Below are 25,222 nucleotides of genomic sequence, written 5' to 3' on the forward strand. Positions count from 1 at the left end.
CCGTCCCCTGCGTCTCTCCTGCCTCTCCTGCCTGGGAGATCTGGGGGTGAGAATCCAACCATGGCTGGCAGCCACGGCCCTCCCAGCTACTTGCAACTCTGCAGAAAACCCTGTTTCCAGCTCCCTGGGAACTGCTGAGAGTTTTGAGAAGCACTGTCCAGCTTGTACCCCAAGTTTGCCCATTCCTCCTTGAGACTGCCCTAAGTGGAAAGGCCCCCTGCCCTTGGACCCTTGGGTTTACAGAGCAGTTACTGTGTACGGGCCCTGTGTCGTCCTCAAACATGCAAGGGTGGGTGTCGGGTCTCGCTAAGCCCCTCTCACAGAGGAGGAGCCGAAGCCGTGGGACAGGATGGAATAGGGCGGCTCAGGCCCCAGGGGAGCATCTCCAGTGAGGATATTTCTGACCAGGCAGCTACACACCGAGATGTAGGCCAGGAGCAGAAATCAAAGCGGGGTAAAGAGCGAACCATTAGTAACAAGGACAGTACCTTGCATCCGTCCAGCCCCGCCTCATCGGACGGAAGAACAAAGGCAAGGGGGTGGGCAGCGGGCCTTCTGGGGCCAGGCATGTCCGCCATAAGGAGGAGCCTGGCCACATGCGTGCCCGCCATGTCTGCACTGCCCTGGGAGGAGGTGGGCAGCTGCCCCGGCCTCTTATACAGGTGAGGAAACCCGGGCCCAGGGAAGGGCTGGCCCGGGTCCCCCCCACCCCCACACACGCAGACTCACATGCACACGTCTGTACCCATTCAGTCACACGTACACCCAGCACATGCGCAGACACACGGGTCACAGTGAGCCACGGCTTTCAGCGGCAGCTGAAGCTAACAGCCAGCTGAATGGCGTCTGTGCCCTTCCTCGACCAGATGTGCCCACCTGGGCTGCATTCTCCCTGCTTGCGTTTCTGTTCCGGCCCTCAGCGGGGAAAAGCCTGCTGCATTGTTCATATGGTTAGCGCCCCTCTCCGCCTTTTAAACCAGCGTCAGGAAGCAGCTTAGGGGAAAGCAGATGAGGTCCTTAGTGAATTGGGCCTAAGACGGTCTTGGGCCAGCCCCCCACCCCCTGCAGCCATTCCTGCGCTCCCCCCAGGCTTCCCCCCGCCCCCCGCCCCAAGCTAGCCGCTGGTCCGTAGGAAATCCGCGCATTGTTCTCCCCCATCAGAAAATAGCAGCAGCCTCAGGAAGTAGCGATCCTCACCCCACCCCCACCCCCGACCCTCCACACCAGGCGTCCAGCTCAGATGCTAGTCAGCAAATTACCCTGTGTGGCCCCTGCCCTCCCCCAGCTGCTCTGCAGCAGCCTCCGAGGATGGGGGCGCCACAGTTAATGCCCAAGCCCAGAGCAAGGGCCCTGGCAGTGAGGATTAGGCCCCGCTATGGCCGAGGCCTCTGCAGCGCCACCAGGGGTGGCCATGGCTTTGTTACAAATAGATACACTGGAAACCACAGCCTGCTGAGTGGGTCCCTGGGGCAGACCCCACCTTCTCCGTTCAGGGGTCTGGCTCAGAGGACAAGGCATGGTGTGCCGGAGGGCGAGGGCAGGGCTGGGATGAGGGGAGCCAGACAAAACCCGCTCAGCCATTTCTGCAAGCCCCGCTCCACTTGGCGGATTGGCAGATGAGGATGGCACAGGGCCTCCAAGGTGCCCCTTGAAAGACACCCAGGCCCCTCCATGTGGGGAGATGGGCTCAGTGCACAGTCACTGCCCGACCTTAGTGGACAGCCCCGACCTCCTGGGGAAGATGGGCGGGCTGTGCCGGCATCCCTCGCAGACAGCCCGAGAAGACTCCTGCCGTCACGTGCTGTTCTGTGCCCTGGGTCATGTGCACGCTGAGGGCCTGTATCAGGAACGGCCATAGGCCATAGGCTCTGGCCCCTCTGTAGAAAGCTACGCACAGAGATATGGGCACCAACATTTTCCTATAGTCTCAGGGGGTCTGTAGACTCCCCCAGAAGCACAGGGGTCTTTGGGCTGTGATCTGAAGTGTTTAGTGATTGGAGGAAGCCAGGCGGAGGGCCCTTCTGGACAAGAGGCGGCCGGGTCCCCTGGCTCTGGGCAGCTCACGGCCTGCCCTGCATGGGCTTCCTTTGTGCTCTGCCCCCAACAGGAAGGCCAGCAGGGACTGTGCGGGCAGCAGACCCTCATGGGGCCTTGGTCTCTCGTTTCAGCTGTGTGGTGGATGAGATGGATTTCTCCGCCATGGAATTAGATGAAGCCCTCAGGAAGTTCCAGGCACACATCCGGGTCCAAGGGGAGGCCCAGAAGGTGGAGCGGCTCATCGAGGCATTCAGGTTGGGGTCAGGGCAGGGCATGGGTGGGTGTCGGGAAGAGGAAAGTTCCTGACTCTGAGGCCCATGGCTCAGGGCCGGAATCCCCCTCTCCAGCCCTGTCCCCAGGGCAGGGTCAGGTGGCCCTCAACTTGCCTGGGGAATGAGGCAGTAAGTAGCCCCTTCTGTGTGCCAGGTGCTGTGCTGGTTATCTCTAGAACCAGACTTTTGGACAGTCTGTGTTCCTCCGGGTCCTCATAAGCATCACTCTTCATGAGTCTGTGTCGTCATTGTCTGCCCATTCACAAAGGGCAGCCCATCTCCCACAGTAACTCAGAGCACAAGCTGCAGAACCAGATGGCCTAGCTCTAAACACCCATTCTATCACGTACTATGTGACTTTGCATGGGTAACTTAACCTCTCTGTGCCTCACGTCCTTGCCTATAGCGTGGTGATCACAAAAGCACCTACCTGGTGGAAGGACTAAACCACTTTGGGCGTGTGGGCACACTTAGCCCAGTGCCTGGCACAACAGAGAGCCCACAATCAAGGTCAGCTACCCACCCCACAGTCATTCTTCCCAGGACTGTGTGCACAGTGGCTGGGTAAGATCCTCCATGCCCACGCTAGGTGTGGGAGACACGAGTCAGCCACTGACCCAGCCCTCAGGGCTCATCACCAGTGGTGGGACCAAGGTTGGGAATGAGGACACAACAGGAGGACAACTCTGGGGCCCTGGGAGGGGGTTGTTCAGGCACTTCCTTCCAGGAGGGCTTCCTGGAGGTGGCGGCACTAATGGAGAAGACAGGAGTGAAGCCCATGTCGTCTGAGCTCCGATGACTCCTGCCTTAGTCATGGTGCCCCATGGTTCCTCTTCTCCAGTTTGCCCCCCTCACCCACCCCCTACCTGAGCCAGGCTCCTTTCATCTCAGGGTCCCAGGTAGCATGTCCGACAACCGCCATCACATCCCTGTTCCAGGCAGGGGAAGAGAGTGGACTCTGCCCTTTAAGGTACATCCTTAAAGGTGCCCACATCCCATCTGCTCATACCCCACTGGCCCGAAGTTGGTCACCTTCTGGGCTGCATCCAATTCCGAGGAAGCAGCAGCCTCAGGAAGTAGCGATCCTCACCCCACCCCCTATCGCCAGCTAGAGGACAGATGGCTGAGTTGTAACTAGCGTAAGGAGGAGCAGGTGTTACCCCCATTGACCAGATGTGCAAACCGAGGCTCCGAGGGCAGTGGCCAGCCTCAGCTGTTTAGTGCCGGGGCCCGGGCAGCGGCAGCCGTCCTGAGGGAGGGGCAGACCTGTGTCCTGCCCTGACTGAAGAGGTCCTAACCCTGCTCCCTCTCCCGGCCCCCAGCCAGCGGTACTGCATCTGCAACCCCGGGGTGGTTCGGCAGTTCCGGAACCCAGACACCATTTTCATCCTGGCGTTCGCCATCATCCTGCTCAACACAGACATGTACAGCCCCAACGTCAAACCTGAGCGGAAGATGAAGCTGGAGGACTTCGTCAAGAACCTGCGAGGTGAGCCGGCCTGGGCCCGGGGCTCTGGCGTACAGCCGTCCCTCAGAGCACGTGCCCAGCCAGGCCACAGGCAGAGCCGGGGGGGGCTGGGCTCCCGCACACCCCGTCCTTCCACAAACACGGCACAAATGACCCTGAGGAGTGCTGACAGCCATGACAGTCAGCGACACGTGCAGTGGGAGCACAGACTGGGTCTCGTGGTGCCACGAACCTCACTTGTGGAGGAAGGACGCACAGGGGTTTGACAGGTGGAGGTGGAGAGGGGGCGCCAGGCCTAAGAAAGTTCGGCCCAGCATGGGAGGGCCCGCTAGGGCCAGATCGGGGGATGTGAAGGAGCAGTCTGGAGCCCGGGTGCTGGGTACCCCGGGCAGGCGGGGCTGGCCCACCCCGTCCCCGTCACTGCTTGCCTCCCTCTCCTACGCTCCACGTTCCTTGTGAAACCGACTTGCCTGTGTGTGTGTGTGTGTGTGTGTGTGTTTTAGAGGAACTTTCCATCATCGCTATAAACAGGAAGCCCGTATCATTTGGCACACTTAGGCAGTCACTATAAAAATGAATTCAGTGGACGAAAGCACCAGAGCTGCTTCTGGCCAGGCCCCAAGGCTGAGGTGCTAAGGTGGGCAGGGGGGAAGGGAGGCCTTCCTGGTGTCATTGTGGAGGAAAGGCATTGAAAAGGGGACAGCTGTCTCCCAGGTGGCACTGTGTTAGCTGGATAGCATGTCCTCGTGTACCTGGAGTCTCTGGAAGGAAGAGGAGGGACTATGTCCCTCTCCTGGGGAAACTCCAGCTGCAGCGGGCTGAAGTCCCCTTAGAAAGGGTGTCAGGTGTTTGGTACGTATACGTATATGTGTGTGTAGATATATGCACGCACACACATACATTTTTTTTAGAGAGGGAGAGGGAGGTAGGGGCGGAGGGAGAGAGAGAATCTTAGCCAGGCTCTGCGTCCAGCATGGAACCCAACATGGGGCTCAATCTCATGACCCTGAGATCATGACCTGAGCCAAAATCAAGAGTCAGACACTTAACCGACTGAGCCACCCAGGCACCCCTGAGGGTGTCATGTTTTTAAAATAGGAAAAAGCTGGTTTAAATCAGGTCCCAAGTTTGTGAGCTTGTTGAGCCCTTTAAATGTACTCCTCTTGTCTTTTTTTCCTACAAAGCCCCTGCTCTGTCATCCCCTCTCCTAGGACAGGAGGACCCTCCTGGGATTTGAACTGTCCTAGCACGCCCCCTGGTGGTGGGCACCCCTGCAACAAGCCGGCTAATGGGATGCCCACCCAGAGCTGGCCGGGCTGCCCCCTGTTCCCAGCTGGGGAGTCAGGGCTTGGTTCAGACCACCCAGATGATGGCCATTCCCTGCACTGAGCACTCAAGGTGTGTGGCCCTCTGCTAGGTCTAAGGGGTGCTGTGGGCCCCAGGGAATTCAGGTCTCAGCTAGAGCTTCTAGGAAGCTAAGGAGTCTAGGAACTTCCTTAATCGCAAGTCAGCACCAGAGCACAAGAGCGCGGCCAGCAGATGCTTTTGATGTGCACGCAGGGATGTGTGCTCCTCTATCAACCCTAGACCTCGCCCCTCACAGGGCTGAGCCTGATTCTGGTCTTCACAGAATCCTCTGTGGCCCCAGGGTGCAGAAAGCAGGCTGTACACGACATGCTGCTGGCGACCCCGGGGGAGTTTAAGGGTCTTTGTGATTTGACTGTGATTTTTTTTTCTGCCTGGAAACCTCACCCACGTAATTGGGACACCCCGCCCCCCACCACCGCCCAGTATGGGGAACCACAGGGGGAGCCAGAAATGATTAGCCAAGAGGAAAGAAAGCCAGGGGGAAGGATGGGGTTGCTGGGTCAGATACTGCCAGGCAGCCACCCTCATGTCAGTGGCCCTGTGGTTTGTACCACCCTTGCATGTGACCATTCCAGCAGTCTGGGGCAGGGGGGTTGGGCATTATCATCCCACTTCTCAGTGGAGCAAGCTGCTGGTTCTCTCTTCTAACCCTGGGCCGTTCCCACCAAATCCCATCTTTTCCAGCCAGGAACTCGGGAGTGTTCTGTTCCATCTTCCTTGTGTTCCAGAAGGGTAACCGAGGCAGAGAGGGAGGGGATTCGCCCAGGATCACACAGTAGGTGCATGACAGTGGGGGGAAGGCCTCTAGTCTCCCCAAGCCCACCTGGGTGGACATCCAGCTTGTTCTTTATAGAGGAAACCTTCCCCCCCACCCAACCTACACTGGACACATTTTCTCTGGAATTGCTCACCCCAGTTCACCCAGTAGGTCCAGCAGCAGGACCACCTCTGGGGGGTTGGAAGATGGGTGGGGGAGGAATAGCTCACCAGCATGGAAGCCGGATGAGCAATGCTTTTATTTTATTGATATTTGTTCTTAAATTCTCTAGATTGATTTTTTTGAATGGGTATTATCCTCACATAGTTAAAAAAAAAAAAACAAAAACAGAAAGAAATAATAGCCTAGCAATCACGTTCCTTGCTATTTACCCAAAGGAGTTGAGAACATATGTCCACACAAAAGCCTGCACACGGATATTTATAGCAGCTTTATTCATTGTTGCCAAAACTTGAAGCAACCAAGATGTCCTTCAGTAGGTGAACGAATACATAAACTGGCACCTCCAGACAAGGGACTATTATTCAGCACTAAAAAGAAATGAGCTATCGAGCCATGAGAAGACCTGGGGAAGCCTTAAATGCATATTACCGAGTGAAAGAAACCAGTTCTGAAAAGGCCACAGCTATATGACATTCCAGAAAAGGCAAAACTATGGAGACATAAAAGATCCGTGGGTGCTGGGGGTTGGAGGGAGGGAGGCACGAGTAGGTGCAGCCCAGGGGAGTTTCAGGGCAGTGACGTTCTCCCGTCTGACTCCACGATGGTGGGTATGCGCCATTAAACATTTATTATCGAATGCACAACACCAAGAGTGAATCCCATGTAAACTGTGGACTTTGAGTGAATGATGTGTCAGTGTAGTTTCACTGATTGTAATAAATATACCACTCTGATGGGGGAGGTTGGTGGTGGGACGCGGGGGAGGCAGGTGTTATGGGGAAATCGCTGTGCTTTCCCCTCAATTTTGCTGTGGACTTAACTGCTCTAAAAATCAGTTCTAGGGGCGCCTGGGTGGCTCAGTCGGTTAAGTCTCTGCCTTTGGCTCAGGTCATGATCCCAGGGTCCTGGGATCAAGCCCCGCATCGGGCTCCCTGCTCAGCAGGAAGCCTGCTTCTCCTTCTGCCTGCCACTCCCCCTGCTTGGGCTCGCTCTCTCTCTGACAAATAAATAAAATCTTGTAAAAAACACATGCAAAACAAAAAACAGTTCTAAAAAAATAGTCTGTTAAAAAAAAAAAAAAGTAGGAAGGGTCTGTGGCGGAGCCCCTCCCACCCCTCCGTGTGCCCAGGTCATTCAGTCCCTGGTATACCGACCAGAGCCCCTCTGCTCGCGCAAGTACTAACGTGCGTGACTGGTTTTACCCTCGTCTGTTTGGCACCTTGCTTTTCTCATTTAACAAATCTAAGAGAATGTTTCCATGTCAGTTCCCTATGGCCTTGCTCATTTTCCTGGCACATGTGTGGTATTTCATTGCCCTCCTGTGCAGTGATGTATTAATCAGTCTCCTATCAATGGGTAAATGGGTGAATTCCAGTCCTCTGCTATTTGGAAACCATGCTGCAATGAGTCACCTTTTTGCGTATCCTGTCCCGTAGGATAAATTCCCCCCAAACGTAATCAGTGGCCCAGAGGGGGTTTGAGTTTATAATTGTGACAGGCAAGTGGCCCAGCTCAGGGACGGACCCACGCCCCGGTCCCACCAGCAATGTGCGAGAGGCCCCTTCCCAGAGCTTCGCCAACAGCACCAGTTACCAAACCCCTGGATTTTCGCCAGCCTGCGGTCTGAGGTGTGGGTTTGCGTTTCTCTCCTGAGTGGGGCTGAGTTTTCCTCACAGCAGTTTTTCAGGGTTTAGCAGAAAGGGTACGTGCCTGTTGTCAGAGCAACCCGGGTTCAAAGCCGGGCCCCCAGCTTCTGCGCACGTGACGTGAATGACAGCTAGCAGCAGGTGCACGGAATTCTCACTTTCTGGGAAACACCAGGGCTGCTCTGGCTTCCCCACAAGATCTCCGGGAAGCCACCGGTGGTGCTCTTGGTGGTCCCCTTCAGATAGGACCCTCTGTCTGTGAGTCCCCCTGTGAGCCCCCTGCCTTCCGAAGGCCAAGCTGCTCTCAAAGCCCATGGCAGGACCCTCCCTGCCTGCCATGACACTACCCAGCACATCCTGGCCCCAGCTCAGAGATTCAGTCACATGGCTAGTCAGGGGTGAAGCAAGAACTTGGGCGCAGCCCTGTTAGCAAGCTGATATGCATAAAGCCCTCGGAGCATGGCTGTGCTGGCCTGGTCCTGGTGGAAGGATTCTGAGACACTTTGTAATGGACTGAAGATGTTCAGAGGCTGTGGTGGGTTCTGCTGAGGACTGGGGAAAGGGATCACCATTCTGACTGGGTTTAGAAACTGGTAAATGAGGGGTGAGCCTGGGGCCCGAAGCTGAGTGCGGCCACCGCCACCCAGGCCCTGGCCCTGGCCCTCCCTGACACCTGGCTGCCGTTCTCCTGCCCAGGTGTGGACGATGGTGAGGACATTCCCCGGGAGATGCTGATCGGGATCTATGAGCGCATTCGCAAGCGGGAGCTGAAGACCAATGAGGACCACGTGTCCCAGGTGCAGAAGGTGGAGAAGCTCATCGTGGGGAAGAAGCCGGTATGTGGTGACCCAGCGTCCCTGGCTCCCTCACTCCCACCCACCCCCACTCCATGTGACCCCGGGCCCACCTCACTGGCTTCAGCTTCGGACAGCGGCCTTGATGCCATTTGGAACCCAGCCCCTTAGGGGCAGGGTGGCGGAATTACTTCAGGTGTAGGGTGGCCCCTGCTATTTGGGAATAACAACCATTGGCTCTGGGTTCTATTTAAAGAGAGCCTGCGGCTCTTAAGAAACCAACAGCCAGAGTTGTGCAGTGGTCTCTTGGTGGCCCGGGAATGCCTTCATTGCTCCCTCAGAGTTCTGGCTGCGAGAACTGTGTGTGGCATGTCTGGACAGAGGACATGGGAGCCACAGGAGGGGTGCTTACCTACTTGGATGTCGTCCTGTCAGCTCTCTCCAGGCCCAGGTGCATTTTTTGGATCATTAATACCTTTGTTTGTTTCATGTTTCCCGCATAGATTGGATCCTTGCATCACGGGCTTGGCTGTGTGAGTATCCTTCCGCTTTTACATTCTGGCTGATATCCCGCCCTGGGGGTGGCCCCCGTGTCCTTTGTTCACATCACTGCCTCCCCTAGCTCCCAGGTCTACAATTCTGACTGCTTGAATTAATTTCTGGAGCGCTAAGAAATTTGATTTTCATAATTATCCCAGCCTCGAATCTCCGCAGGCCCAGAGACTGTGGCCGCAGGGGGCGGGTTGTGCCATCAGGCCAGAGCAGATAGTCTCCTTCCCTCTCATCCGAGCCCGGCTGAGCACTGAGGCCAAGGCTTGTCCCCAGACCCGGAGGCACTGTGCCTGAAACAGACGCTCCTTCCCGCCCCACCCACGCTCTGCCCCCTGACATCCACTGCCACGGCCTGGAGCAGGTTTGCCTGCTCACCCCAGGAGCACCTGGACACACAGCTAACCTGGCAGTCACGTGGCACATGCCTTCTGTGTCTGCCTCTCCTCGCCAGGCAGCCCCGTGCTGCGAGAGTCAGCGTCACAAACCTGTCCACTCCCCCCTCTTCCCAGCTTCCCCCAGAGGGAGACCGCTGGATGCTGCCATGACCATGACCTGCCCTCACCTGCCTCTCCGGCCCCACCTCTCACCATCCTCTCCCCTTGGTACTTTTGCTCCAAACAGGGCCGTTCCCTGAGCGCGCCCAGCCTGGGCCATGCACTCTCTCCCCATCTGAGGACTGGGGAAAGGGATTGCTATCCTGTGTGGGTTTAGAAACTGGTAAATGAGGGGTGTGCTGAGCTTGGGCATCCCTGCACCAGGGGCCCTGTTGCACAGTGGACCCTCCCTGCCTGCCATGACACTACCCAGCACGTCCTGGCCCTTTACTAACTTGCTGTCTCTTGTGTGAGCCTGGGTGCTCTCAGAGCCATGACTGGGCCTCCCAGGTGGCTTGTCACCACAGCCCTTAGACACTGTACAAGTTGCACCTGGCCTTGAGAGCAGCTTGGGCTTCGGCAGGCAGGGGGCTCACGTGAACCCATGCTAGGCATGTTCAGAGTGGAGGCCCAGGCCAGGCCCCACAGAGTGGTGGCAGCTGGCTCAGGACTTGGGACAGGGTTTTTCGGGCATCAGAACCGTCGGGATTCTCTAGGAGGGGCCCGGAATCTGCTTCCGGCTCTACACCTTCCCTGTTGTGTGGCTGAGGCAAGTTGCTCAACCTCTCTGTGCCTCAGTTTCCTCATCTAGAGTAGACACTCTCTGAAGAAACCTTGACAGAGACTACCGGGCTTATGTCTGTGACGGGCACTTTATGGGGACTCAGGGATCATGAATTTCTCACTGTTGGGGGGGGGGCGGCTACCATGTGAGTGTGATGCTCTAAGAAGTCTGGGACCCGCCTGAAGGAAAGGAAAGGAAAGGAGGTGTCACGAGAAGCAGGGGAGCTTTCCACGGCCCTTCAGGAGAGCTCCTGAGGAAGAGCAGGGGAGAACTGCTAGGAGTCCAAACACGTCTGCTCTGCTGTGCACGGTTGGCGGGAGAGGGCGTTCTCGAATGCCAGGCCCACAGGCTGGGTTCCGAGTGTGCTGCCTGGGCTCCAGCCGAGGGGCAGGGGGCTGACTGACAGCAGTGCTTCCCTCCCCACACAGGTGCTCTCTCTGCCCCACCGGAGGCTGGTCTGCTACTGCCGGCTTTTTGAGGTTCCAGACCCAAATAAGCCCCAGAAACTTGGACTGCACCAGCGAGAAATCTTCCTGTTTAACGACCTCCTGGTGGTATGTGGTTCCCCACAGCATGCCGTGGCTGGGAGAGCGGCTCAGGGCAGCCTCGACCTGCGCCTCTGGTCTCTGTGTGGCCATGTCTGCCGGTGCTCCGGAAAGGCACCCGTGGGGGTGGGGTGCGGGTGACAGGGCTGGACTTAGCCCCACGGTCTTTGGGTTAGCAGAGGCAGAGTCTGACTCCCAGCACTGCCAGTGAGCACAGGGCTTCACTGGCTTCTGGAAAAGCCCAGAGGGGTATCTGGGCCTTCAGCCCCAACTGCTCCCGGAGGCTCCCACTGTGTCAGCAGGACTCCTCTTCGGACTGTCTCTCAGCTGTGTGGGTTCCCTTCTGTCCAAGAAGGGAATGTCAGCCTTGGCAGCTGCAGGCCTCACCTGCCCCCTTTCCTTGCATCCCCGGCCAGTGGGATTCTCTTCGTAAGAGCCCGAGCCAAGGTCTCACTGCATCCCAGGCCCGTGCCCAAGCCACTCCTGGGGGCCAGGCAGGTGCAGTGCTTTCTCATTGGCTAAGCCTGGGTCACTGCCCACCCCCAGGACTACTGAACTGAGGGTGACAGAGAGGGAGTTCCCCAAAGGGAAACTGAGGAGCTCCTGCCCGGAAAAAAGGTGGCATGGGTGGTGCTAACCCCTGGGGATAAAGATGCCCCTGCAGACAGTAGGGCGAACCTGTCCTTTGGGTCTCTGTCTCTCTCCCGCATGCCACAGGTTTTTTGCTAGAGGCCCTTGTCCCTGATCCCTACCTGCTTGAGAGTCAGCTGTTCCTCTCTGATTACTGAGCCTGGAATCTGGACCTGTGGGTTTCCAGTCCTTTGTTAAGAGTCCCTGACCTCAAGCAAGTTACTTCAAACTTCTGAGCCTCCATTTTTCTCCTCCAAAATTAATCTTTCAGGCAGTTACAATGCTCAGGTGGGGTCCTGGGCATAAGTGCCCGGCCCGGCGCCTTCAGGGTCCTGTGCCATGCCACCATGCCCATCACCTCTCTGCTAGCTTGAGGGGTGTCACTGCCAGCTGGGAAGACACCTGGGACTTGTAGGATCAGAGCCAGCATCCCTGTCCAAAGATATGCATGGGCACACAGCCCTCTCTCCTGCCCCAGAGGCCTCCCTGACCTCTGAATTGCTGAAAGCATTCTGACATTAGGCCCACTTAGAATCCTGAGCTCCCAGAGCTGCATCTGTGCAGTGAACATGATGGGACTCAGCCTCTGTCTCCGGCTACCCCCAGGTTACCAAGATCTTCCAAAAAAAGAAGAACTCCGTGACCTACAGCTTCCGACAGTCCTTCTCCCTGTACGGCATGCAGGTCCTGCTCTTCGAGAACCAGTGTAAGTCTGTACTGGGGGCCTGCCGCGGCCTGGCCACGAGCGTGCGCACTGGGGCGCTCATCCACGCATGGCCGTGCGCCATGTGGCAGGAGACGGCGTCGCAGCTCTCGCCCTGTAGTCAGGAAGCGCTGCGCTCCCCAGCAATCTCCCCTTCCGCCCGGTTCCCGAGGACAGACCCCCAGGGTGGCGCTCCCTCGCATGCTCTTACTCCCACGTCACCAGCCTGGGTTCACGTGCTGCTCTCACTCGCAGTGGCTGTGTGGCCCAGCTGTGTAACCTCTCCGGGCTCCAGTCCCTCTGTCTATGAAGTGCCTACCTCATAGACTCAGCTCAGTCCATGCACGTGAAGTACTTAGAACAGCTCCTGAAACAGGATTTGTTCTTAGCTGCTACTGAAAAGTCTCCTCTGGGTATGAGTGGGCCGTGGGGCCTAGGGATTTTGGGGGGGAGCTCATACCCCCACTGACTTCTTCTGTTGACCTGGTCCTTCTCCAACACCCAAGCCCTTCCCTTTTCCTCTCTCCCTCTTTGTCCTGTCCTTGTTGGGGGTCCCTGAGCTGCAGGCTGAGCCAGGCCTCCTGAGACGGGGGTAGGGGTTTGGTCCCGCTGCCTTGCCCATTCTGAACCGACCCAAGGGGAGGCCTGCGCCTGTGGAGTGTCATGGTGTCTCCAGCAGCAGGGAAGCCCTCGTCCTCTCGGACAGGTCACCAAGCCACCATCTGATCAGCTGTCCATCTGCAGGTTGAGAAAATACCAGGGACCTGTGGCTGGGCCATCCCAAACCCTGGGGCCTGAGGGCTTGGATTTGGGGCTCTTGATCCCTTCTCTGTCCCAGATGGAACTGGCACCTGCTGTGTCCCCAACCCTGCCATCTCTCCACCTCCTGCTCTGTCTACCACATCCCAGGCCAGGAAGCCTGCCTTGCCTCAGTTTCTACCAGGTGGCCCCAGGGAGGATGGCGCCATCCCACATCACCCTGAGCAGCAGGCCCCCTCTTGGAAGGAGTGGCAGTGATTGTGATGCTCACAGCAGTGGGCCCCACCAGACTGAATCCTCAGGCAGAAGCTGCGCCATCATCACTTTTAGATTCCCAGGGTTTAGCCCTCAGTCCTGGACACAAGGCACTGGCAGGAGCCCCAGAGCTGACACTGACATTTCTATGGGACATTCCTTCATACCATGGATCTTAGAGTGGTGGCCTTCGATCAGTCCCAGCTCAGTTATATTATAGTCCATTTATAGATTTATTTTTTAATTCATTGAGCTGATACTTAAATCTTCACATTAAACTTTTAGTTATTTTTGACTTCTCTTAAAAACTGGGATTTGGCGTTGCTAGGCCCGCATTCCCATGTGGTGGTCTTGGGCTGCACGCCCCTCTCCCTACTCGCTCTGTTGCTCTTAGGTCTCATGTGGTTTGCTTCCTACATTTAGGGAACATGTTTGGGCCTCTAGGTATTTGAGTACCCAGCCTTGACCGCGAGGTCTGAGCAAAAGTGGGATCGGTGTTTGAGCCCAGAACCTGCAAACACCCACTGAGGGGAGAGGTGCTGCCAGAGGACCAAAGCCACAGAGACCCCATGAGCTCCGAGGTGGCACCAGACAGGTCTGAGCAGAAGGCATGGCCCTCAGCGTAGAGTGCCTTGGGCATGGGGCACCCAGGATGCATCCAAGGAAACTGAGGGTCTAGAGGCCATTTGGTAGAGAACAGAGCTCAGCATACCCTCAGAATTGTCTGAGGTGACCAGATAAAACTCCCCACCCAGCATAGGACGCTACCTCTGACTCCTCCTGGACTCCACCCCTAGCCACTCTCTCAAACTTCAGGCAGTGACCAAGGACGTTGAATTGAAGGGTCCAGTCTCCATGACCTTCAGGCTGAGGAAGAATGGGGGCCGTGGCCTCTGTCTAGATCAGCCCTATCTGCCCCCAACTTATAGACGGAACAACACGGACCCAGGTCGGGAGATGGGGATTTCCTGGCAGTCCCTGTGGTCTGCGCTGTGGATGCCTTTCCTTCCCGGCTGGACACGTCCGCTGAGAGCCTGGCTCTCAGACTTCTTAGTATTTTCTTGACCAGAAGGGAGATTGCAGAGATCACATGGGGACCCATGGGTTCTTCTCCTCTCCTCCTCCTTTGCAGACTACCCCAATGGCATCCGGCTCACGTCTGCTGTCCCCGGAGCAGACATCAAAGTGTTAATAAACTTTAATGCTCCCAATCCTCAAGACCGGAAGAAGTTCACCGATGACCTGCGGGAGTCCATCGCGGAAGTGCAGGAGATGGAGAAGCACAGGATAGAGTGTAAGTTGCAGGCCCCCTGGAGAGGAAGAGCCAGCAGCATCTCTGGGGACTCTGTGAGGCCTCGCCTGTCCTTCCCACGGCCCTGTGACAGGACAGCCCATCTGCCCGGGCCAGAGGTGGCGGCATGGGGAGGGCAGCTGAGGCCTCCCTGTGAGAGCCGGGGCTTCAGCGGCCCAGGCCCATCCTGCCTGTGGGACCACGCGGCATGTCCTTCGAGGGCCTTAGTTCTCTGGTCACCCCATGAGACAAGCGTTCCCGGAGTTCTGGAGTTGAGCTCTTTGCACTTCAGTGTGGTTATTATTTGTCTGTCTTCCGCATCAGGGCCCAAGTGACTGATGGGATCACAGCCGAGCCCATCGCCTGGGTTCCATCAAAGCTGATTATAATCCTTCCCTCTCCTGGCGCCAAGCCTCGCTCCCTAGAGACACATAGCTACCCCCATCCAGGGCAAGGCCAGGTTACCCCTCGCTTATCTGCAGGCCCAGGCCAGTCAGTCTCCTTGTCGGCCCTCAGGCCTGCAAAGTGACTATCTTTCCTGCAGACCCAAGACCCACGCCTCTCCAGCCTCCCTTCCAGGGTTTCCTTCCAGCTCCCTTTTGTGAAAGGCAGCATTCATACCTTCTCTTTCCCAAGACAGCCCTGGGCCCCGACTTCTCCCCATGCCAGGCAGACGGCAGCTGGGCCTGCTGCCAAGCCTGCACAGAGGGCCCTGGTCCCGTGCCCACCCCGGGCTGTCCCCTCAAGGCTGTGCTCCCCTCACCGGTCCCTCGCCCCCTCTGTTTTAGCGGAGCTCGAGAAGCAGAAGGGCGTCGTGCGGCCCAGCATGTCCCAGTGCTCCAGCCTCAAAAAGGAGTCGGGCAACGGGACGCTGAGCCGGGCCTGCCTGGACGACAGCTACGCGGGCGGGGAGGGCCTCAAGCGCAGCGCCCTCAGCAGCTCCCTGAGGGACCTCTCGGAAGCGGGTAAGAGCCGGGCCGGGTCCCCCTTCCTAGCCCAGCGCCTGCGGGACTCGGACCAGGCAGCTGGGGCACGCGTGGTGCGCCGGGAAGGGCCTGCAGTGGCGGCCGGTGGTGGCAGCAGGGCTCAAACGGAGCACTTCCGGTGACCGTCCCCAAACCGTAGCAACATCTGACCACGCAGAGTGGGCGTCCCCTGAAGGCCAGAGGCAACAGGACCCACTTGTTAAGGCAGAACAGCCAGGAGGTTACCCCCGTTCTCCCTTTCTCCTTGTAGGGGTTTTGTTTATTCTTTTATTTGTTTTCCGGAAACTGCTCTCACACAGAGCGAGCCAGGCCCCGCTGATGGATGTGTCCCTTGTCCTCTGTGCTGCTGCGTCCCTGTGTTTTATGCTGATGAATGAAATGGAGTGAAGCCCCCTAAACTGTGTCTGGAGACCCCCTCTCCCCGCTGTCCCTGGTCTTGCTTCCCTCACAGCGGTCTCCCTTCTTGGGAAACCCAGGCCCCCATCCAGCCCAGAGCCGGTGGCTGCAGCTGCCCCTGGGATGTCAGGGGGAGAGCCCTGGCAGAACTGTGATTTTTGTTGTTGTTTCTTTGTTTCTGTGTGTGTTTATTTGCTGCCAGCCTCTTAATACCCAAGCAAGCAGCATCTCTTCAAGCCTCCCAGATTTCCCGGGGCGGGGGGTGCACGGAGAGCATCAGGGGGCTTCTGCTGGCGGCCCTCACCTGGCCAGGTCCTCTGAGCGAGTGTTGCTCCAGGCTGCTTGGCCCACAGCACCGTCAGAGGAGTCGTGGAGGACGGCCCCCGCCCCCTGTTTAGCCAGGCAGCTTCTCCTAGGAGCCTGATTATAGGCCCTGGTTTGTTGGAGAAGACCCCATCGGGCCGCGATCAGCCCCCTCCCCTCCTGGGGGCTCACCAGCCCACCGTGCCTCAGGCACTACCCCGCGGCCAGCTCTGGGCCCTGCAACGGGAGCCTGCCCGGGACCCCATCCTTCCCCTGCCCCACCAGCACTGCTGCCTCCCTGCAGCTTAGTCATTGCCCAGAAATTTGTTTTTTCTTCTTTTTTTTTTTTTTTGAGTTGGATTTTTTTTTTCCTTTGCCTTTTTTTGTCTTGTCATATTTTTTTTTTCCATAGTAAAAATCAGAAATCCATTGCCAGCATGAGGGTTAACCCAGAGTTTCTCAACCCCTGCAGTCTTGACGTGTAGTGCTGTGGGGGACTGTCCTGCGCCCTGCAGGATGTTTAGCAGCATCCCTGGCCTCTACCTACGAGATGCCGGGAATACCTCCCTCGGTCATAAGAGTCAGTAATGCCTCCAGAAATTTCCAGGTGTCCGCAGCGGGGGTTGGGGGGCGGGGGACACAAAAATCACCCCTGGTTGGCAAAACTGCCCCTGGTTGAGAACCACTGGTTTTCCCTATGGCTTGTTAAACCCAGCTAAACAGAACTGGACTGCTCTGGGCCTCCGCAGGCTGGGGGCTGGGGCCTCTGTTTGAGTTTGTGCAGTGGGTAAGCCCTGGCCTCTCTGGTCCCTGATGCAGTGCCCGGAGGGCTGAGGGGTCTTGTCCAGCCCCTCAGGGTAACTGTGGCTCTGTTGAAACTGAGGCTCCCACCATGGCCGGGATGGCCCTCATGACCAGCCACATCTCTTCCTGCTCCTGGGGGTCAGGGAGAGCCGCATGCCCAGGCCCATGGCCACGTGAGAGACAGAGCTCTGAGATTCGGCTGCTTTCCATTTATTGTTCCTGTTGCCACTGTCATTTGGGCATTCTGAGCTAAGAAAAACTCTAGGGATGGAGTCTTCCCGGGAGACAGTGAAAAGAATCCGCAGGGAAGAAAGCCCCCTCTACCCAGGAAGCTTGGAGGGCGAGGCAAGGGGTGTAGGAGTGCTGGCAGCTGCCCTCGCCCCAGACTAGGAATGGGCCACCTGGGATCTCCAGGGGGAGACGGGCCGGTGTCGGCAGCCATCCCGGAAGACGCTGGGCGCAGCGGCTGGAGACAAGGAACCCCTTGTCCTGCACTGGGTCGGGCTGCTGCTTTCCGGAGGCAGCGTCACTGCACCCATCGTGGCCCTCACCAAGATGAGCTCGTGGAGAAGAGGCAAGGCCTCGGGGCACTCAGCGCTTGGCACGTCACCACTCCGAGAGCAGCTGCGAGAGAGTGACCTACGATCACACAGCATCCCAGGAGACGACACACCTCAGACGGAGACCTTGGAGACCCAAGAGGCAGTTACAGTTTGGCCCGCGAGGAGACCTCTAGGAGCCCCTGACGTTCTCAGAGCTGCCCAACACCTCCCACATGGTCTTCCTTCGCCCGGGACCCCGTGCTCAATTCAGTGGCACCAGAGTCCTGCCGGCCTGAGATCGAGGACCTGCAAGGACCAGGGACACAGGTGTAACTGGGCCTTAGCCCCTGGCCCAGATCAGTCAAGTCATGGTGGACACTCTCCCCAAGCCCCCCCCATCCTCCTGCCCTTCCCGGTCAAGCTACCCAGCACGGGTCTCCAGAAAGAGGATGTCTCCCAGAGGCCATAGGACCCGCCTGCCCCTGTCATTGCTCCAGGGCTTAGCCAGGGCCCTGCAGGTCCTGTACCACTTCAGCCCCCTCAGGGGAGAGTTGGTGGCTCCTGGCAGCCAGTGGCCAAAGCAGCACCAGCTCGGCCTCCAGCATTGTTAAGGGCCACAGGGTGAGACCCTGGGTGAAGAGCCCGTGCTGCATCCCGTGCCAACACTGAGGAGCAGGGGGAGGCTGTGAAGAGCCATGCTGGGAACCCCTTCCGGATATGGTTCCTGATCCTGGCCCTGGTTGGCCTGGCAGGGCCTGATCTGGCTCTAGGAGAGGCACCGGGTTGGGTGGGGCTCACCTGTGGCTGGTGCAGGATCCCAGGAGAGAGGGAGGCTACCTGGAGTGAGAGTGCAGGTGAGGGATAGTGTGGATGCATGGGCAGGAGCCACTGTCCCGGCACGCCTCACCTCCGTTAGTACATGGTGTGTGCATGTGTGCACAGCCCCGGACACGGGTCTACGCTGAGCAGGTGTCTGTGGGGTGTGCCTGTGAGTAAGGGGCTCTGGGACTGGACTGCAGAGAGCTCCTCTAGGGACACCCCACATCTCATGCCGATTTCAGAAGTTGAAAAGATGAATTCTAAGAAACAACATCATTCAAAGACATCCAAGGTAAAACTATCTGAAGTCTTGGCCCACATGGGGCAGGAGGAGGAACAGGAAGAGGGTTTTGTTCTACTTCAGACTAGATACCATATGGAGCCCCCAAACCTAGCTCCAGGCCTGGCCTAAGTCCCACTGGGAGAAGCAGGCCAGCCGGAAGACATTGCTGGGCACTGGCGGGGGTGGGGGTGGGGGGTGTGGGCTGGCCTTCCTCTGTCCCTGGTTTTCAGTCAGGGGAGTCCTCTAGGCTTAGAGGGGCCAGAGAGCTGACTTTAAAACCCCAAAGACAGCAGAGATCTAACTGTCAGCATTTCTGCATGATGCCACAATATGCTGAGTGTCTGATGCTCATGTCCAGCCCACTCAGAGGAAGGGGCGTGCCCATTTCACAGATGCAGAAACTGAGGTAAAAAAAAATCAAAGGAGCGCCAGGTAGAGTCACCTCTCCAGCCAAAGGGCCTCCTCCTGCTCCATGTCTCTGGACCACTGTGTTGAGACAAAAAGCAGGAAGAGAAGAAGGTCAGGCCCTCTTCTCACACCAGCTGAAAGATGAGGCTACGTGACCTACATCTTTCTTCTAGCTGGGAATAAGGGCCAGGTCCTATTTGGTTCTCCCTGGTCCTCAGCAACTGGTAGAAAACCCTGTTGCCCTAATCTTCTACATGGCCCTGTCCTGAGCGAGCTCTGAGGCCCTCTCAGAGCTCACTCCCAGAGTCAAGCAAAGCTCCCAGCTGGAACTCGGGTTTGGGGGTTGGCAGGTGAAGCCAAGGGACCAGATGTCCCCCCAAGTCTGCTGTTGTACGCCCAGGATCAAGGCTGTGTCCCAGGCACAGTCCAGTACACTCGGATGACATGGACCCACAGACCTATTCTCTCAGTGAGCCACAGAGAGGCAGGTAGCAACCTTTCCGTCTTCCAGGCTCCTGGGCTCAGCCTGCGTTCAGCTCAGAAGGCAGCATGGCCAAGCTTCCCAGCCCCAGAGGTGGGCAGGCAGACCTGGGTGTGAATCCTGCTCACTGTGGGAATTGGGCCAGACAGCCCCCCAACCAGAGCATCCGTCTCCTCCTTGGCATGGATGCCTGTCCTTCATTGCCGTGGGGCTTGACCGAGAACAAAGGTGCTTGGCTCATGGCCAGGGCTGCACAGATGGAAGCCTACAGAACGTCAAGTGGGAGGCCCCTTCTCTGTTCCCTCTTCCTATCTGCCTTCCTGAGAGCCAGTCGGAGACCAGACCCCGAAGCCTGGGCACCCACCCTTCCTGCCAGCCTCAAAGTCCTACAGAAATCCATGGAGATAGCCTCCAGAGGGACTGGGGTGGCCAGGGTGAGCCCTGGGCATCCAGAACCAAGAAGACAACAGCCTTCCTCTGACATAGTCAACCTATACTGAGGGCCTACTGTGCGCCATGTGCTGGGGATATTAAAAAGCCATCGGCAGGGAGCACTCATAGCTGAGGGAATGCTTGTAGCATCCCGGGGTGGGGGGGCTGCCCATAGAAGGGCCCTCCCAGCAGCCCCTGACCCTGTCTCCTGCCCCTGGCCAGGGCACTGCACAAACCAAACAACAGTCTCCAGAGGCACATTTGAGCCCCCCAGGAGGAAAAGACAGGACGCCAAGTTTAGTTTCCTCCTAACCATCAACCCCACCGTGCCTGCAAGGGGGGAGATGTATATGTATGTACGAATATGCATATACATGTGTATATGAAATCCACGGAAAGTCAGGGCTGTGCAGGACCACGTTTTGTTTGTTTTGAGCCGTTGGAGGAGCTGCCCCTGTCCCGTTGTCGTCCCCTGTTGGCAGGCGGCTGGGGCCCCACCTGGAGGCACCCCTCCCCCCAGCGGACTGCCAGTCTGGGAGAAGGGGTAGGAAGTTGGGGCTGGTTGAAAAAGAATTTTTTTTCTTGAAACCCACCCCCTTTTTTTTTTTTTAACTCGTTGCTGCCCTGCTGCCGGCTTCCCCGCGGAGCCCGTCCTCCGATCTCACCCGGGCCCGCGGCGGCGCCGGCGGCGGCCCGGCCTCGCGTCCGCGTCTAACCTCTGGTATTGCATGTTCTGGGCAGGGAAGCGAGGGCGTCGCAGCAGTGCGGGATCGCTAGAGAGCAATGTGGAAGTAAGTAGGAAGCGCCTACGTCCAGCTGGCTGTCGCGTGTTGCCTCCCCAATCCTTGGTTTATACCTGTTGTCTTTTTTTTCCCGTCGTTTTGTTTTGTTCTGTTTTGCTGCTCCTCGCCCCTACTGCACAGGGGCGCAGACATGCCCCACGCCCCATGCCTGCCTCCGCCCCGCTGCATGCCAGCTTCGTCGCCTAGAGTCGCCCATGCCTCTCACCGCTTGTTTGGGCTGGACCCGTGGGGGGGTGGTTCTGGATTCTGTGTTTTAGTTTCCGCTTAACCCTGTCCCCGGTGGCCGCCCCCCCCCCCCCCCCCGAGCATGGTTAACATCCCGGCTTCCCGGCACTCCCCCCGGGGTCCCCACCTGCCGGCACTGCTCCTGGGTGGGAGGCACCGCCGCCAGGCACCCATACACCCTCCACCCACGCTGTCCTGGGGGTGGGGGGGCGGGGGCAGGGCGGTTTTGCCGGTCTCTTGACTTCCATGCTCCGCCATCCCCATCGCTTCCTTCCTGGAGTTTCGATTGCTGTGTGTCTGCAGTCAGGGCAGTGTGGACTTGCTTAGCTAGCTCAGGGGAGGAGAGCCGTGAGAGAAAGAAAAATTCAGTGTGGATTTCATGAGATTTCATTCATCTTCCAACCATCTCTATATTACTGTTCTCATCTTAACCTCAGCTTGCAGACCTTTTTGTTTCCTTCTTTTTCCTTGTTTGGTTTGCAGTAGGTAGCTGCAGTGAAATGCCTAGGCAGCCCCACCACCCAGAACAAGGTTCCCCGAGCCCGTCCTGTCCCTACCACCAGCTTCCCAGAAACCTCGGGGCAGAGCAGATGCCCTTGCACCTGTGGAGAGGACCCAGGAGAGCGTAGGGTGCAATTTGAGCAGGACCGGGGTCCTTCATGCACACCAGCCCACCCCACTCCACGCCGCACACGCCGCTCACAGGCACCCCCAGGCCAGTTGTTCTGATCCGAAAGCTCGGGCCGCCTTCCGTGTCAGGACGAGAGCAGAAGTCACACTTGTGCTGCTGCTGCTGCTTTGACCAGACAGGAGGGTCCCTCGTGCCCTGCCCCACCCCCACTTCCCGCAGCCGAAGGCCACTTCTGAGTCCCTGCCGGCCCCCAGTAGCATGAGCGGAGGTGACGCTAACCCAGCCTCACCCAGCCCCGCCCTCGGCAGCCAGTGAGTTGAACTAAGGCTTAGCAGTCAGTGGGTGAACTTTTTACATTGAAAAAAAAAGAGAAGAAAAAAAAATCATTCTGGCATAAGTGCTTTAAGATCTTTTAATTTTGATTTCTATGAATTTCCTTTTTAGGGGTCCATCATTAGCAGTCCTCACATGCGCCGGAGAGCTACATCAACACGAGAGTGTCCATCTCGCCCACACCAGACTATGCCTAATTCATCCTCCCTCCTGGGCTCCTTATTTGGGAGTAAGAGAGGGAAGCCCCCTCCCCAGGCCCACCCGCCCCCAGCCCCTCCCCACCCGCCGGGCCTGCCCCACCCGCAGCACCCTGTGGCCAGCCAGCACCAAGGGCCTGTCGAGGGCCTGCCGCAGGCCCAGCTGCATGGGCACCGCCCCCAGTACTGCCACGTGCAGCAGAACCCGCCCCCCTACCACCACCATCACCACTACTACCCGCCCCAGCACGGCCAGCACGCACACCAGTACCACCACGGTCCCCACGGGGGGCACCCGCCCTACGGGGCCCATGTGCACAGCCACCCACCGCTGCCCTCGGCCCATGCCGGCCACCCGGGCCACCCGGGCCACGCAGCGCACCACCACGGGCAGCCCCCCGCCCCGCCGCCCCCCACCAGCAGCAAGGCCAAACCCAGCGGCATCAGCACAATTGTGTAGACAGTCTGGGCGGGGTCCCAGACTCCCTGGAACAGCTGCACACCACACAGAGTCATGCCCAGGGCGGCCAGCCTGAGACCAGACCCGGGGCACTTGTGTTTCCACCTCTCCCCTCCGCTCCCCATGGCCTGGATGGAGCCCCCTGAGCCCACGGGGCTTATGTTGTGGGAACAAAGCTCCCGATCGCACTTAGCGTGGGCGTCCCGCGTTCCCTCCACTTGGACCCCAGGGGTGGGCCTCGGCCACCATCAGCCTTGAAAACGGTGCCACGGGCCACGTAGCTGTTGAACTGCCCCCCACCCCAAAGCAGCCCTCAGCTCTGCTCCCTAACTGTACACGCCTATGAAAACCCAGCCTAGGAAAAGAAGAAACGAGACACAAAAACCAGAGACAGAACAAAACAAAACAAAACAAAACAAACAAAAAACCCAGAACTTGCTGCATTTATTGCTCTTTTATTGACAATGGGCAAAAAATTAAGTAGACCTGATATGGTTGATGAAAATACCGTAAGTAAACTTTATATAATATAAATATATAAATATATAAATATATATATATATATACTGTATAGGTAGTATTTGTGTGTGAAAGGAAACGTCTCAGTCCACAAAATTAGCAATATAGACTTTACAAGGAGCTCCACTTACCTGATAAGAAGACAGTACCTTACATGAATGTGTGAGAGAGAGTAAACCAAAAACGTAAATGCTAGGAACAAATTCAGATACTTCCATATTTTCATAAAAAGAAGAGAAGTCCCTCCAGGACTGGCTAAAATCTTTATGCGATCATTACTAACTGTGCCAAGTAACATAGCATCTAACTGTTTAAAAAGTCCAATATTGCTTTGTATAAATCCTTATTTTATTAACAGAAAACTATCATGAGTACTCAGTATTATAACTGCTCTGTTATTTCAGGTAAGCAAATAGATAAAAATGCAGTAAACTCTACAGTAGCAACTCGGGACAACCAGTAACTGGTTGTCTGAGGATATTGGTTACACAGATTCTTAGACACTTTAATGGCTGCGATAACTGTGAATTTCCATGATCCATATTTCTTTTATATGCATATGATTTAATGCACACTCATTCAGAGTCCTCCGAGGGGGGGCACCCATCCACGGCAGAAGTGTCCATCTCCAACATGAAAACGGCCAGCTCCCATCCTCGTCCCCCCAACACCATAACTTACTCATCCTGTCTCCACTGCAACAGGCACGAGCCCCGGAGCGAGTTTCCGCCGGGAACCGCTCCGAGCCCGAACGCGGATTCTAGCATGTAGCAACCCAGGGCGGTGTGTGTGTTTCCCATTTTGTTTTCTGAGTGGTAGCCGTGATCATCGTGATTCCATGTGGCCATGTGCTAGCACAACACCCCCCCCCCTCGCCGTGTCATCACCGTGGCCCCTCTGACCCCGGCCACGAGTGCCGGCCCTCGCCAGCGAAGCCCCCCGCTGCCTTCTCATGGTCCAGTTAGCTGCCAGGGCATCAACATGACTCTCAGCTGTGCTCTTGTCGCTTCCGTGTTGTGGTGACACCATCTGCCCCCCTGGGGCTGGGCGCCGCAGGCGTCCGGTTCTGTGACTGAGTCACCCACGGGCCGTACTTTGTAGTTTCAGCCCTTCGAGCCACTGCAGCCGCCAGTGCTGTGCTCCTAAGCCGTGGGACCCGAGGACTGCCCCACGGCCCCTGCCCCGGCGGAGAGCCCTTTCAGAAAGGGCGAAGCTAGTGCGGGACTCTGCGGGCCGCGGGCTCCGCGCTCCGTGGATGGCGTGGCGTGCCGTGGCCAGATGGCAGGACGACCGAGGGGAGCCCACCTGGCGGGCCAGCGGGGGGGGGGGTCCTGCCCGTCTCCCTCCCCACCCACCCCTTTATCATATCATCAAGGCCACCATACCAGCAAATCTGCAAACCGAGCACTTTGTTAATCTCCACAGAGAGCAAATACAGCAATCTAGAGTTTAGCCTTTTTTTTTTTTTTTTTTTGGAAGAAGCGTGACTTTAACCTGCCCACCTTTATCTTCCCATCGGTGTCGTATTTCTCTCCCAGAAGGAGAGAAGTAAGAAGCACAGGTGTGTCTGATTTGGTCCAGGCTGGCGGGAGGCTCCCCGCTCCTGCTGGCTCCTAAATTCCTTGGTTTCCCTGCAGAGTCAGGCTCCCCGAGGCATTCTCTGTCTTGCAGTTTAAAGGATGTTGTTCTGACCAGGAACAGTTGAATTGTACTGCATGTCAGTCGTGCGAGGCCACACTCTATGTATTGTGTATTTGCAAACTATATCAGTGTTACTGTTGACAAATAGTTGAAGTAAAGTGGTAACATATGAAATATGTCGGCTTTTCTTCACCCTCTGTACCAATAGTAAAGTCTAACTGTAAACTCGAGGTTGTTCCAGAAAAGATACAGGCTGTTTGGCGCCAGATTGCCCTTTCCGAAGGGACAACCACTAATGAGAAAGAAGAGAGGGCGAAGCCGATGGCCAGGGTGGGGGGCTCTGTCCATCGCTGTCCTTCGTGCTCCACGGCCATTCCGAACCTTCACCTCCAAAGCTGCCATCCGTGTGTCCTGAGGCTTTGTTGGGGCGTCACAGGGCCGGATCTAGCGAAAGGGGGCTTCTTGAACAAATTCCGTTTCTCCCCATGTTTCCAACTTCACACAGTGTGTTGGGCTCAGGTCAGTGGGGTTTCATCAATCC

The 25,222-nt window shown here is 57.3% G+C and overlaps 1 protein-coding gene across 11 annotated transcripts in view; it reads left to right on the top strand.

The window, feature by feature from the left end:
- Positions 1–24,855, top strand: part of IQSEC1 (IQ motif and Sec7 domain ArfGEF 1) — a 354,630-nt gene extending 329,775 nt beyond the window's left edge. For 8 of the 11 annotated variants that reach the window (XM_081822785.1, XM_081822787.1, XM_031018152.2 and 5 more), the window contains 10 exons: positions 2,169–2,291; positions 3,632–3,798; positions 8,428–8,567; positions 9,029–9,058; positions 10,664–10,789; positions 12,017–12,116; positions 14,260–14,421; positions 15,207–15,383; positions 20,614–20,663; positions 21,976–24,855. In XM_081822785.1, the coding sequence (XP_081678911.1) occupies positions 2,169–2,291; positions 3,632–3,798; positions 8,428–8,567; positions 9,029–9,058; positions 10,664–10,789; positions 12,017–12,116; positions 14,260–14,421; positions 15,207–15,383; positions 20,614–20,663; positions 21,976–22,521 (1,621 nt within the window). In that variant the 3' untranslated portion in view covers positions 22,522–24,855. The remainder of the gene's footprint in view (positions 1–2,168; positions 2,292–3,631; positions 3,799–8,427; positions 8,568–9,028; positions 9,059–10,663; positions 10,790–12,016; positions 12,117–14,259; positions 14,422–15,206; positions 15,384–20,613; positions 20,664–21,975) is intronic. The other 3 variants (XM_006747299.3, XM_031018153.2, XM_081822788.1) reach the window with 3 other exon arrangements.
- Positions 24,856–25,222: the final 367 nt, after the last annotated feature.

The sequence above is a fragment of the Leptonychotes weddellii genome, chromosome 1 (genome assembly GCF_054177405.1).
Source record: "Leptonychotes weddellii isolate Sample4059 chromosome 1, ASM5417740v2, whole genome shotgun sequence".
NCBI classification, from domain to species: Eukaryota; Metazoa; Chordata; class Mammalia; order Carnivora; family Phocidae; genus Leptonychotes; species Leptonychotes weddellii.